The sequence below is a fragment of the Morchella sextelata genome (genome assembly GCF_020137385.1).
Source record: "Morchella sextelata strain SCLS chromosome Unknown scls_18, whole genome shotgun sequence".
NCBI lineage: Eukaryota > Fungi > Ascomycota > Pezizomycetes > Pezizales > Morchellaceae > Morchella > Morchella sextelata.
The window spans coordinates 421,260-436,296 of NW_025408633.1; the positions used below are offsets into that span (position 1 = coordinate 421,260).

Consider the following 15,037-nt stretch of genomic DNA (forward strand, 5'->3'; position numbering starts at 1 on the left):
CTTCCTTCAAAGACCTCCTCTTCCCCCTTCATCACCCCCCCCCCCCTTCTTCCTCTTTCCTCTTTCTTCTCCTTCTCTTCTTTCGTACTCCTGTTTTGGTACTGCTTCACCAGCTCCGGTTATCTCATCAAGCGATAACGTCATCACCCCCGTACTTCTTCCATAGGACACCTGGCTTCCAGCAGGCTTCAATGACTCCCCATGCCAGTCCCGTTCCATGACCCATTACCTTTGAAGGATTCCCGCCCTCCGTTCCATCCTCCTGTTCGCTCAAAGACTCTTCCAATCTTTAGACCATCGTCGACAAACAGTGAAGGTGGCGTTGAAGATCTAGGAGGGTTCAACGGAACACTCCCTACATCAACGTCTCCATCTACACCGCAACCGCAACCACAACCACACCAACATTCCTCATCATTACATCCTCCCGCATCTACAGTATCCTTTCAAACACTTTCGAACTCAGCTACTCCAAATATTCTGCCCAGCAACAACAATGGTTCACGAGCTGGTGAACCCCTTGTTGACGATGATACCCCCCGACCACAATTCCGCCATTGGAGGCCTCATTCTACATCTTCGTTCCCTCCGGTACATAAATTTACACTTGCCGGTATCCTACATTCTAGCATTCCCAGCCACCACCCCAACGGGGGTGGCTACACAAACGACTCAAATAACGATGAGCCAAAAACAATACTTCCACCATACATAAGTCCCGCGGACAGTCCAGACCGTCCATCTACCCCTCTCCCTGGTGCCAGTGGCCTGAGGGCTGTTCTGAGAGCTAACTCGACCGTCGATAATACAATTAACTGGGATGAGAAACTCAGAACTTCGAGCCCTGAAAACTATTTGAGAGCCACATCTCCTATCAAGGAGGGCCAGGTCTCTATAGATTCCGAACTACATATAAGTTGTGAAGATGACATCGCAAAAGGGCCCATCGAACGATCTTCCTCTATTTCTGCCGTAATGGCCACTGAAAGCAATTCCCGCAGTAGGAAAGCAACACAAAGACTTGGATTGTTCAGAGAAAACGAGCAGGCTATTGAAGAACGAGGGAGAGAAAAGCAGCGTCGAGAGGAAAAGGAGCGAGAGAAGGAAAAGGAACGACAGGAGAAACAGCGAGCCAAAGAGGTCGAAAGAGAGGAAAGAAAGAAGGCGGCGGCGGCAGCCGAGGGAAATGAGCAAAATCCTTGTGTTGCTTTGGTTTCAGAAACTGAAGAAAATGAAAGCAAATTACCGCAAGATTCTCTCTCTAATTCTCTCTCAGTTACACATACGAAAGACGATAGATATTTTCCATCATCTTGTGATGAGCTCTCCGTTCCTAAAGCTGTCCCTGGTGATACGCCTTCTTCGGCATCTCATTTTGTGTCTCGCGCCCCAGAAGATGTTGCCTCAGTGGCTTCCATCTATATCAATAGATCAGAGCTTGAACCACCGCCCCAACCAAACCAAAGGATCATTCCCAATATTCATAACCCAACAAATATCGCCGTTAGCACTTCCGAATTTCCAACCTCAAACTTGGTTGAAGGGCAATTAGGCTGTCACGAGCTATCGGTTGATATTTCCAGAAAACAAACAGCAAATGATCGGGTTGATCAGGTGGAAGATGAAGAAGATGAGGATGAAGAGTCCGATAAAGATGAGATATCCTCAGCACTTTACTTTCCACATCCGACGCCGTCAGTTCTTCCAGATCCTACGACAACCCAAAATAAATCAGCCTCGGCAATCGGCCTGCATAGTCAACCGATGCGGAAAGATCCGTCTACTACCGATGTTACACGGGATGACATTCTTCCACCTCCTGGTAAAACAGGGCCGGAATTTGATTTGTCTATTCAGTCTGGAGACGAGGAGTTTCACTATCACGCAGAAAGACGAAATCGTGTAAATCCCGACGACGATTACAGTAGTTATCACTCTAATAATGAAGGTTATTCATCCGCAGCATCCGGGTTTTCGGAGCTTTCAGATAGCAACGATGATTCGTCGGGAAACGAAAATGGTCAAGATGGATCCGAAATAGACACAACTCCAACTGCTACTCCCATCCCCCGAAATCTGAAGCCGGATCGTTCCCACGGTCAGTCTGCGAATAAATCACATTCCAACGCGTTAGCCCAGACAACCCCCCAGGTACCACTCGGTGCTGTGGAACTCAAACCTTACAATCATCAGGTCGGAGGTCATACTGCACTGTTCAGGTTTTCTCGGAGGGCTGTTTGTAAGAGCCTGAGCAACAAAGAGAACGAGTTTTACGAGGCTGTGGAGAAGAGGCATCCGGAGCTATTGGGGTTTTTGCCAAAGTAAGCTACCATTTCTATCTAAAAAAAATTCAATGCGTCGCATCATACGTACTAATTTATTGGGGAATCTAAGGTATATTGGGGTATTGAATGTCACCTTCCGGAAAGCACCTAAGAAGAAAAAGAAGAAGGAGATTGAGAATACCTCTGGAGAAGCGCCTACTGGGGCCGAGGCAGCCGCCGTTACCCCCGTTTCTAGTGGGACTACTAATACAAAAACTACACCGGCGGATTCCGAGTTTTCTAAAGAACCCAACTTCGTGACAGCATCAGAAAGCGGGCAAGGAAATCCCTTGTTTCCTTTACCACAAGTAGTTTTTGAGAATAACAGGCATATCATTCCTGAGAACTTGTTCAGACTTTCTACCAGTGCTTCCTCCCACTCTTCCAAATCATCTGTAAATAGCGAGAAAGATTCTGGTATTGGGAATGGAGTAGAGCATGGTAGCGTCGGCTCTGAAACTGGTAGGACTGAGATCAATGGGACACATACAGGAGACGATACTAGTCCAAAAATCACTCCTAAAAGCCCTAGTTGGGGAGCCACTTCTGTGAATCGCAAATTACAGGAGCAAGTGTTAAGAGAGGTGTTTGGACCCCCGCCAGTACATCACCATCGTCCACATTCCCGGTCACGTTCCCGATCCCATCACACAAATCATCACCATCGACACCAGCATGATGAAAAATGTGCTGCAGGCGAATCTTCAAGCTGTAGCAGAGGCTTCAGAAGAAGCAGCACCGACCTTTCTCATTCTTACGGGAATACACCTGAAGATCGACGCATCAAATTTCTTCGAGATGATGGTGACAGAAAGTACTCTTCTAGCGCCAATGTTAAAGAAATTTCGACGAGTGGGGCTACCGAGAACAGTGGCTTACTGGAGCGACCAGCAACTGCCTCCCCAGATATGTCTACTTTTAGCGTTGATCGTGGACTAGGAACTAAGCTGGCTAGAAGGCAGTCAAGTGGGAGTATGCGCAGACGGACAAAGAAAAGGCCATCTTTGAGTCCACATAACTTTGGCGCGGAGGACGATGGTTACGGAGGCGATCGGGAAGATGAGGTTTTCAAAATGGATGAGGATGATATCATTCCAGGGAAAAAATCATGGGCAGAAAAATGCATGTCACGAAGGTCTTCTCCAACTACTGAGGTCCAAACTGCTTCAGCCCAAGGACTGCCAACAACCTCCCTTCCTCCCCCTGCAATCTCTCTAAGTCACACACCAGATAGCCCGTCACCGCCATCGATACCGTCGCCACCACCGCCACCACCTACAGAACAGCCCACAGAGCGACCGACAGATCAGCCGGCGGATCAGCCGACAGAACGCGTTGAGCACTTTCTTCTCCTCGAAGATCTCACGGCAGGTATGAAACGGCCGTGTGTTCTTGATCTTAAGATGGGAACTCGTCAATACGGGATCGAAGCCAATGAGAAGAAGCGCCAGTCTCAGGCCAATAAATGTGCACTCACTACCTCCCGAGACCTTGGAGTGAGGCTTTGTGGGATGCAAGTCTGGAATGCCAAAAGTAGTACTTATACCTTCGAAGATAAGTACTTTGGGCGAGATCTCAAGGCAGGGCGTGAATTTCAAAGTGCCCTTACCCGATTCTTGCATGACGGGAAGGCTGAGCAATCTGTCCTGAGACATATTCCTACAATTTTGGAAAAGCTCCACGCTTTGGAGGTTATGATCAAACGCTTGCCTGGGTATAGATTTTACGCAAGTAGCTTACTCATGCTGTATGATGGGATGGACCATGATCGGCAAATCGACCTGAAAATTGTGGATTTTGCAAATTGTGTGACAGCGGAAGATCCTTTACCACCTTTCGCGACCTGCCCACCAAAGGATCGTACCGGTATCGACAGAGGCTATCTCAGAGGGTTGAGGACTTTGCAAAGATATATCCAAAGTATTTGGAGGGATGCAAGAGGTGAAGAATGGGTTGAAAGAGGAGAGGAGGGGCATGGCGGAGGACACCAGCGAGACGAAATAAGCTCAGGTTGGGATATGATGGAAGATCTAGGGGAGGTATCTACATGAGCATGATCGTGAGGGTGGGTTTCAATGAAGGTGTTGGAGGTTTTTCTTCTTTCTTTTCTCTTCTTTTTTTCCCATTGATTTCCATTTTCTTTTTCATTGGTGCATTGCGGGTTTCTTTTCAACTTGGCGAAGTTGAAAGATTGGAAAGAATCGGTGCTACGGATTGATTTTTGTTTTATTGCATGACAGCCATTGTGGGCCCTGCATCCACGTTTTGTGTGTTCTTTTTTTTTTTGAAATTTCTAGAGGGGAAGCTGGCGAGAGAGCACAGGGGCATTATTTATACATATGAGCTTATGTTCTTTGCTACCCTCATCCATGCATGTTTATGTATCATGGTTGTGATTTTCCCCCATCCGGTTTTGGTTTGGATGGTTTTGTTTGTACTTGCCTGGCTACTGCTTATTATAATCATCGAGTCTTTTTGACATGTTTTGTGTTTTTTGTGTGAGTTTAAAAAAGCATTGTTTTGGTATCTTTGACACCTAGAGTAGGGTTAGGTTTACCCCGACTACGAGTGATGTGTAATGATCCATGTTCAGTACAATGCGCAGTTTGGTTGTGATCAATATTGAAAAACATCTGTGTTACACTCTCACCGCAGGATGGAACTGCTTGTATGTACTGATGTGCTTCATTAATACGGTATAGAATTTAGATGAATATCAGCATCATGTTCATGTCATGTTTTCCTCGGCCCCCATGGCCAGGAGAAGTAACGTTTGGCCGTCAGCCTACATATAATTAAAGTCAAACAGATTGCCACTTTGTCAGGTCTAAATATCTAGGTTCGCCCCATCAATTGTGTATATAATATGCATGTCTTAGGTCAGCAGAGGCGGGCAGATAGCCATTTCATACCTTTAACCTACGCACCAGGCGCTGTGTACAGTAAAGTAGTACTTTGATTACTAGATCAAGGTCGTCACAAACACTAGGTAAATAGCTTGCAGGTTGCACAGTGTACCACCTACCGGGCTTTGAAATCAAGATGTACGACAGTCACGATAGATCTGCTGCTGGTTTTTAGTTTCCTGTTGCTGGTCTGGGATCTTATTCCCCCTAAGCTGTTAACAAGCTTTATCTTTTTCCTGCACAGCCAGGGCTCGTGCACCCGGCTCTGCGGTTACCCGAAGTGCCAGATAAGGCTGGATCCCCGGTGCGGCTGCGAGAACCCACTCCTGTACTTGTTGGGTAGGTACTTGGGGTGTATGTACTATGTAGAGGTCTGTGGGAAGGGAAGGGGGAGAAGGCTTATCTCTGTTGCGCCGGAGATGTTGAGTGTTGGGGGTTGGGGGTGCGGCGCGCGTGAGACAGGTCACGGACTGTGGGTGTTGATGATAAGGAACGCTGGAGGGATAACTAATCTCAACAATCACTACTAGAGTATCATTTCCGCATCTACAGTACTCTATGACCCCCCCCTCAAAGCTGCTTACTATATATAAATTGGATGCATGTCAGACGCAACCTAATTAATTCACGTCATGGAGGTGATCACTTGGCGGAAATAAGCTTTCCCTATAGTTATCCCGGTGCGGATTATAGTAGAGAAGTGGTCAAGTGGCGTTTAGCATTTAGATGTTACTGTAGACTTTAGAGTGTGTGTAGCGGGGATGTTTTCCTGGTTTGGGTCAACGGCGAGGTGGTGTTTCCTTCTTTGGAGGGTATTGTGGGGTTTTTACATAATTGATTAATTCTCCTGCTCTTCATGCTCGTGATTCATCCGTTTCTAAACTTCGTATTCTCCCGCCGCACGCCACTCCGCCGTTCTAGGTATATCACCATAGGGGGATCACCAGTCACTGCAGATAGACGTTTATTACTGCAGCCCGAGGGGGAAAACATAGCCGCATCCAACCCCAAGTGATGTTTGCTGTTATTCTTAGTTATGGGCATGTGCAAAGTATCTCACATATCCACATGCACCGCCGGTGTATCTGCTATATATGTACTATTCAACACGATATATAAGACGATATATACTACGCCCACATATACCAACCGTATGTATATATTGATACTGAGGAATGAAACAAAACTACCATTGCCATATAGTAACAGGCTTAATACTTTTCTCATTGATAGTTGAGACCGCGCGTGTCCCCGGTATGTGTGTGCGGTCCGGGCCGGTTCTGGGCGCCGGTTCGCCGCCGGGGATGCATAGATGCCTGCGGGTAGCTGATACTAGCAGCTCTAGTATACTGTCTGTGGTCTTGTGTGGTCTTTTGTTTGAGATTGTGTTTTTGCGTGGTCTTGGGTGTGTTTTGGTGGCTTTTTATAGCCAACATGCCGACTGAGTATTTGTAGAATAAAACCAATTGGCGCTAAACCCTAGCCCAATATTATAATTCGGAAAGTCTCATGTTTGCCCAGTCAGCTGCAGGCCATAGACTAGCCCCGTCTTTGTGAAGGTACACGCCAAATATTCTGGTCCGGAGACTGCCTCTCCCGTAACTGTAATTGAACACCAAAAGCCCGCTCTCACAGGGCGCAGAAGTTGTTTATAGTAAATACCGATACGGCCTTTTAAGCATATTATGAGTATGTATACTTCGTTCCTCGTTCTGCTGGAGAATCACACCACAGGCTGGGCACGAGACTGGGTACCGCATATATATATCCTAACAATCCGGCCGGCTGTCTCCATGGCGTGATTCTGCTCCGTTTGGGCCTATGGCTACTACATGTAGTCCATATATCCATCCCAATGCCGGGCGGGCGGGCCGAATATCATTAAGCTATAAGTAATCTACTATCAGCCCGGATGCTATCGGATATCGTGCATATTAGGTGTCGTTGGTAAAGTATAGCTTATGGCCCAATAGTGATAATAGCAATTGAGATTAGATCCTTAGAATCCGGGTTATAGATATGTAGATAGTGGAGTAGGTCAGTAGAGTAAAGTAGCTTATTTTATCTCTGGTATCAATCGCCTTGGCGGTGACAACCCCGGTCAATGATCGTATCTAATCGATAAGCAACCCTGCCTGCAGCATGCAAGCCGACCTCTGGCCAGCAAGTACAGTCGCAATTAAAGTACAATATGTGGGGAATAAGAGTGGGGGAACGGAGAAGGGAAGGTGGTTAGTCAAGCGCTTTACTATACATACTTACGGTGACTCACGGCCGCTGGTACTACTTATCTCTCTCTGAGCCCGCCCCGCGCAGCTCAGTACGTACCTATTCACCTACCTCGAAACTTACCTAAACGTTACAGAAGCAAGCCAGCAAAAATGCCAGTCTACTACGACTCTATCTCCCCCGAGCTGAGCTCCTGGCTCATGGAGCAAAGCGTCTTCTTCACCGCCAGCGCCCCGCTGCTCGGCAAACACGTCTGTCCCCTCCCGCTCCCCCCATTGCCCTTTACCCCACTCCCTCTAGCCTCCCCCCCCCCTCCGACACCTAGCTAACGCCCCACCCCACACCTAGATAAACCTCTCCCCCAAAGGCCTCCCCGCATCCTCCTTCGCCGTGCTCGGCCCCAACAAGGCCGCCTACATCGACGCCGCCGGCTCCGGCAACGAGACCATCTCGCACGTATACGAGAACGGCCGCATCACGGTTATGTTTGCGTCTTTCGCGCGCAGCCCGAGGATTCTGAGACTGTTTTGTAAGGGACAGGTCGTGGAGAAGGGGGATAAGGAGTTTGATGGTGTTTTGAAGGAGATGGGGTTGGAGGTGGGGGAGGGGAAAGGAATCGAGTCGGCGAGGGCGGTGGTGCTGCTGGATGTGTGGAAGGTGAGTGCTGTTTGGCTGGTGGCCGGCGGGGTGGGGGTGCGGGCGGGTGGCCGGGCGGAGAGGTGGCCGGATGAATTGATGGGTGGTAGGTGGAGAGGATGCTAACGCATCCACCAACAGGTACAAACCAGCTGCGGCTTCGGCGTGCCCATCGCCGGCGCCACCACCTCCCCAGACGGCGAAGTAAAGGCCGTCTTCACCGAGCGCGACACCCTGGCCAACTGGGGGCGGAAAATGGTTTCGCAGGGCAAGATGGATGACTACGAGGTTGAGTGGAACTCTGACTCGCTGGACGGACTGCCAGGCTTGCGGGCTGCGCGGAGGCACGGCGGGGAGCGGTGGTTGTGGGCCGGCGATGCGAAGGCAAGGGTGAAGAGGGTGTTTGGCGGGTGGGATGCACTGCTGGTGGGCGTGGCGGTGGGTGCGGCGGTGGGGGCTGTGGGGATGAGGGCTGTGATGGCGGCGGGGAGGTAGTGAGGTAGTGGGTTAGAGGGAGGTGTAGGGGTAAGGGTAAAGTATGGATGGGCTGCGGGTGGGTAAAATATGTATGTAGATCATGAATATACCAAGACGTAGAATAGACCCGGTAAAAAAAGCCACGGGGAGAGTCGGGGTTAGAAATTGCAAATAACCCTCGCCTCAGACATCCCAATGCCTCAGTTCTCAATCCATGTGTTGCGATATTCACCAACTATCACCCGACGCCCATCCCTCTCGGCCAGCACTCCCCCGAACCCCCGAACCCCCGACACACGCTACCAGCACCACCCAAGAAGACCACAGCTACACTAACAAGAGATAGCCCGAGAAAGCGAGCGGACTTAGACCATACTCTGCTTAACTACGGTGTTTCTGGAGAAGATGTTTCTCCGGCCCAAGTGTCGGCAGGGCGGGCTGGGTTGAACTGAAGGACCCTTGTTGATACTAACTAGAGTATCGGTATCGGAACATGGGGGTGGGGAGAAAACGTGGGAAGGGCAGATTCCGGGGAAGAACAGATCGTACATGCCGCTAGGAAACCTTGTTTGTGGGTTTGTCGGGGCCCGGGGGTGCTATCTTGACGACATCTCAATTGGCCGTAAATCATAAACCATGAACAGCACCGGGGCAATCAAATTAACATTGCTTCGAGGTTAACAGAAAGATAATTTTGTGCAATTGCAATTGTAATTTCATCAGCCTGACCTTAGACATCTAGCACAATGTCCGTGAACTGTTGATCATGACAAGTTATTACAACCGTGGTGATGGATGTTGTTAACAATTGAATTTTGAAACGTTTTATGGTTGTTCCAAACTATCTGTACTTTTATATTAGAGGTAGTTGGCCTCTAACAGTAACTATAAAGAGAGACCTTCCGCTCTCTCCCCTGGTCTCTCTACTCATCAGTTCATAGTACGTTCTCGGTTCTTTACTTTGCCTCACAAAGATCATCTCTAAAAAAAAAGAAGAAACAGCATCATAGCACTAGATAATCTTATAGCAATCATATAACAAGTAGAGTCAGTTTTTCGCTTTGAACCCAAAACCTATTTTTTTCTCCGGTAAGCCACCCAAACCACACCCCTCGGCGATCCGGCACACCAGATAAGCGAAGCAAAAAAAAAAAGCAATCCCAAGCCAATATCAAAAAGCTTAATTACGCCCCGAAGCCCTCTGTGACACAAAAAAACATGCCAATCCAGGTTTTGGTTTGAGGAATCTGACGACCGTCGCTCTTCATTGGTCGAGTCACTTAACTAATTGGTAATTGGCCCGTAGTTGACATACCCCACAATTTTGAAAAACAAAACAATTTTAGTTGTTTTCGAAAGACATCTGGATGGCCCTAGCTACGGAATTCGGAAGCTCAAGCCCCCGGGCCCCGCATAAACTACTTGAAGGGTTGGGCTTGGGAAAACCTGGGGAGCCGGAGAGCTAAGAAGAGGCGCTTGGGGGGCGCTGCGGTAACTGAGCTCTAAATAACACTACATGTATCCAGGGCGACACATCTTACCTGAGAACATAGCCCTTGGGCTGTGCGGACACCATGGAGGAAGAAAACACTTAAAAACACCGTAGGTATGGCGCCGACAGCTTTATATCATCGTCAAAGACCGTCCCCCCACGAAAGACCAACCTTCTCCATGAGCCTTCAAAACTGTTGAAACTCCCCAAGCTTACACTAGTCAGAACCAAGTTGGAACAGCGACTATCAATCACCTATCCTCTCCTCCGGTGAGAACGTGACTGTCACGGTGCACGTACAATGTCTGAGCGCACGGAGCAGCTGCGATAGCGAGTAGCCAGGGTCACAGGGGGGAGCTGGACAGATCGCGACAAAAAACGTGGCCGGAGGGAAGTCCGGCCAATTGTCCAGACCTCGATGATATCAAAGCAGGTCGAGTACCGTACTCTTGCTGGGTTTGCCCAGACACATGTACCTACATGAAAAGCAGGTCCACCGTCATACGCATTTTGGTAGGGTTGTACAGTCTTTTTTCATTAACCGCGACGAAACTGGGGTACGAAATTGTTTGAATAGTACAGTCGTTCACTGCCGCTTGACGAATACCGCAAATACTCGATAAATTCGCTAGCGTTATTGCCCTTTATCACACCAAAAAAACAGCACTTTGGGTTCTTTTTGGTGCAAACGGCGCTAGCGAATTTATCGAGTATTTGCGGTACTGCCACTTGACGAACAGGGGACTTTGGGCCAATAGAAGTTAAAAGGACTGGAGATCTCGCAGCTTGGCTGTTGCTTGACTGTTTCTTGCCATACTTGGAATCCCTGTTCGTCAAGTGGCAGTATTCGTCAAGAGACGGTGAACGACTGTAATATGTCGCGTCGTGCCGAGAGCTAGGAGGAGCTCATCTAGAGTAATCGACCTAGTTTTGTTCCCGAAAAATCGATTTGCTGGGATCTAGAGTAGAGACATCCCAATAACCCATACCTGTAGTTTGTGTGTACAACCGGGAGGCGATTTTTTTGCAGGATACAGACAGATGCAGACAACCAACGCCTTACAAGGGACGGCGCAGCGGAGAAAGTACGGATAAAAGGAGCCCCCACCAAGATAACCGCGGAAGGGTGTACGGATGAAAATATGCTCTTCTGAAACCTTTGTGATCATAATTGCTTATGGTAGAGTAGGTACATTTGGTTGATATTTTGAGCAGAGCTGTCAATGATTTCATACCACGTTTCTGGTGGTTGGTTCTTTTGTGTTGTTACTGCTTGCTTGGCATCTCGGAGATTATTAGTAGGTGGTTAGTGTGCTCAGCAAGCCATGGCTTGGGAGCTTGGAAAATTCCCCGACAGCTTGTTCAGAAATCTGAGAGCTCCTGCTAGCTAAGCTCTAAATTACAATGCTTGACCTGAGAAGGAAAGTGTTGAGTTTGGCCCAGCCGCTATAGGAAATCCAATCATGTAAACACAGTCAACAATAACCCCCTGGACGGGAAACCCCGGTCGTCCGAGTTCAAAGGAGGTCGTCGGGAATACGTGCTGCGCCCATGCAGTATCTCCGTTAGAGCGCCGCCCAAAAATCGATGCAGTTCGTGATGATTCCGGATCACTCCCTGATTTGTAATTTATCGCCCACCGTGTGGCCGTGGCCGTGGCCATGGCCGGCCCAATCGAAGGTCAATGCACATGCATGCCGTCAAAATCGATCATAGGGAGAGGTTGGAAGCTACTTGACACGATTACTGTCACCAAACTCTAAACTTGTTGCAGCGCGCGCTGGGCTGATTTAGTAATCTAGTTGCAGCATCACGGCACTTGGCTGTAAGGAAATATATGAGAAGGGCTAGAGCAGGTAGTGATTTGCAACGATTGATGATCGTATAATCATTTCCAATCCCCTCATCACCCTAATTCCACGATGAGCATTTACCGCCAAAACTCGAAAAATTGGCTATCTCCGTCCAGGGATTGCCACTTGAGTGATTGGTTGAATGGCATCGATCTGCACCAGAAGTTTCCCGTACAAGTAATTTTGATCTAGCCAATTTTTCGAGTTTTGGCGGTACCTCCATCAGAAGGTTGGGGGAAAAATGAAAGCTCAAAACATGAACTCGCGTAACGGCAATTTCCGTTATCGGTTAGTGGGGGAGTGAGGGGGGAGGGGCGGTTGTGCGGGGCAATCATCGGATACACTAAGCTTTAAGTGGAGTAGCCGTGTGAGACCCTGGTCACCCTTCATCTCTGATGTTGAAACAAACACAGCTGCTGTCGTCATGCCCTCCACCCCGCCATTCGGTGCAAAGGGTCGCGAATAGAGGAGCCCATTGCTGGCTTGGAGGACCCTGGGTAACAGAACACAGTAGTGGAAGAACTTTAATCACAAGGGTAGCCCAGAAACAATTGCGATATGTCGTATTCTGATGGAGTTCCTGAAACACTGGATGCTTCATAGATGGCCACATAGGTGCTTGTTCTAACTCGATGGCTCCGGCGGGGGCCGGGGGGTGTCGAGATGCTTCAAGCTATGCTATGCTATTAACTGAGCTAGCTTATTCGATCTATAGAGCAGACCGCGCCAGCGGCGGTGTGCAGCATGTGCAACCCATATCACATTGCCCGGGGTGTGTTCCGTCCCTTAAATCCTTAACCCCACAGTTCGTACAACGAAACCCAAATCATCAGTAATTTCCCCCCCTCGGCTACCCTAGGCTTCATCCCCACCTCTTTGTCCCCAAGAACTCATATATAGCCTTGAGATCCCCCTCCTCCTTCTGCTTCCCATTCTTCTGTTTCTCATACTATCACAGAGTATCTTCTTCATCGCCGCAATTTCTATCATACCCCACTACAGCCTTCAATCATGAGCCTTACACAGACTATCGAGTTGCCTAATGGCGTCAAATACGAGCAGCCTCTTGGACTGTAAGCTTCTTCTCTATCTATGGTTGATGATTGATGATGGGATTGGGGACTAAGTGTTTTCTAGGTTCATCAACAACGAGTGGGTCAACAGTGTTGACGGTGGTTCTTTCGAGGTCATCAACCCTACCACCGAGAAGGTCATCACCTCCGTACAAGAGGCCTCCGAGAAGGTAACCAGAAAAAACTCCCTTAGTTGCTGTCATCAACTTTGCTAACGATACGGTTGAACAGGATGTCGACATTGCCGTCAAGGCTGCCCGTGCAGCCTTCGAGGGCGAGTGGTCCCAGGTCACTCCCCAGGACCGTGGAAGGTACTTGAACAACCTTGCGGACCTCTTCGAGAAGAACAGGCTCCTCCTCGCCTCCGTCGAGGCTCTCGACAACGGAAAGGCCGTTTCCGAGGCCCAGGGTGACGTCCAGGCCGCCGCCAACGTCTTCAGATACTACGGTGGATGGGCCGACAAGGTCCACGGAAAAGTCATTGACACCGCCCCCGGAAAGTTCAACTACACCAAGCAGGAGCCCGTCGGTGTTTGTGGACAGATCATTCCGTATGTCTTTCTTCCTTGCTACCAGATTTGAGAAGAGTAGTTTCTGACAAGGTCCTCAGATGGAACTTCCCCATTCTCATGTGGTCATGGAAGATTGGTCCCGCCATTGCTACCGGTAACGTCGTTATCATCAAGTCCGCCGAGCAGACCCCTCTCTCAGCCCTCGTTGCTGCCACCCTCATCAAGGAGGCCGGTTTCCCCCCCGGTGTCATCAACGTCATATCCGGTCTCGGCAGAGTCGCTGGTGCTGCCATCTCCGCCCACATGGACATCGACAAGGTCGCCTTCACCGGCTCCACCCCCGTCGGCCGCATGATCATGAAGGCTGCCGCCAACTCTAACCTCAAGAAGGTGACGCTCGAGCTCGGCGGCAAGTCGCCCAACATCGTGTTCGACGACGCCAACGTTGAGGACGCCATCAGCTGGGTCAACTTCGGCATCTTCTTCAACCACGGCCAGGTCTGCTGCGCCGGTTCCCGCATCTACGTCCAGGAGGGCATCTACGACAAGTTCGTCGAGGCCTTCAAGGCCCGCATCACCAAGAACGTTGTCGGAGACCCCTTCCACCCAGAGACCTTCCAGGGCCCCCAGGTCTCCCAGCTCCAGTTCGACCGTGTCATGTCCTACATCGAGCACGGGAAGCAGGAGGGCGCCAAGGTTGAGTGCGGTGGTAGCCGCCACGGTACTAGCGGATACTTCATCCAGCCCACCATCTTCTCGAACGTCACCGAGGAAATGAAGATCATGCAGGAGGAGATCTTTGGCCCTGTCGCATCCATTGCCAAGTTCAAGACCCTCGACGACGCCATCAGGATCGGAAACAACACCACCTTCGGTCTTGCCTCGGCCGTCCACACCACCAACCTTGCGACTGCCATCGAGGTCTCGAACCGCCTCAAGGCCGGAACTGTATGGATCAACACCTACAACGCCCTCCACCACGCGCTGCCGTTCGGTGGTTACAAGGAGTCTGGTATCGGCCGTGAGCTTGGAAAGGCCGCGTTGGCGAACTACACCCAGACTAAGACTGTGTGCATCAACTTGTCGGGCGGAAAGGACTAAGCGTGTCCTTCGGTGTGGAGCGTAACGAGGCTTTGGGCAAAATGGGGTCCCTTTTTGTTGTTACTGGCTGGGCGCGGGGTTTTTTGTCTTTCTTTTTCCTTTTTTATGGATTTGTGGATTTGTGGCTTCTGTTTCTTTTTCTTTTATTGATGTGTATAGCTTTATTACGGTGTATGATGATTTCCCGTGGAATGAAATAGCGTCGAGTTGAGACGTTTCAAGAGATTGAGAAATGTGCATGTGATGTGATTTGATTATGTTCTTCGTGAAGTCTGTCCAGGGTTGTGAAAATGGGTTCCATGGTGAACTACTGTGAACAATTGCCCAAGCAGTATCAATGATCAGTTGTGCACGAATTTATAAAACCTATGCCACCAATGCTAGCATCATCCCCAATTGAAGAAATGATAAGTCTATAATCTATCTACCCTCCT

At 49.3% G+C, this 15,037-nt stretch overlaps 3 protein-coding genes across 3 annotated transcripts; all 3 read left to right on the forward strand.

The window, feature by feature from the left end:
* Positions 1-201: 201 nt before the first annotated feature.
* On the forward strand, positions 202-4,375 carry H6S33_004628 (uncharacterized protein; the record flags this gene model as incomplete). The annotated part of the gene is made up of 4 exons (XM_044835969.1): positions 202-2,321; positions 2,395-2,872; positions 2,928-3,138; positions 3,216-4,375. 4 exons carry the CDS (start codon positions 202-204, stop codon positions 4,373-4,375), a joined length of 3,969 nt encoding a protein of 1,322 aa, XP_044690601.1.
* A 3,236-nt stretch (positions 4,376-7,611) lies between these two features.
* H6S33_004629 (uncharacterized protein) lies at positions 7,612-8,590 on the forward strand (the record flags this gene model as incomplete). The annotated part of the gene is made up of 3 exons (XM_044835970.1): positions 7,612-7,710; positions 7,808-8,116; positions 8,237-8,590. 3 exons carry the CDS (start codon positions 7,612-7,614, stop codon positions 8,588-8,590), a joined length of 762 nt encoding a protein of 253 aa, XP_044690602.1.
* A 4,338-nt stretch (positions 8,591-12,928) lies between these two features.
* Positions 12,929-14,603, forward strand: H6S33_004630 (uncharacterized protein; the record flags this gene model as incomplete). The annotated part of the gene is made up of 4 exons (XM_044835971.1): positions 12,929-12,990; positions 13,055-13,160; positions 13,222-13,541; positions 13,601-14,603. 4 exons carry the CDS (start codon positions 12,929-12,931, stop codon positions 14,601-14,603), a joined length of 1,491 nt encoding a protein of 496 aa, XP_044690603.1.
* Between the last annotated feature and the right edge of the window lie 434 nt (positions 14,604-15,037).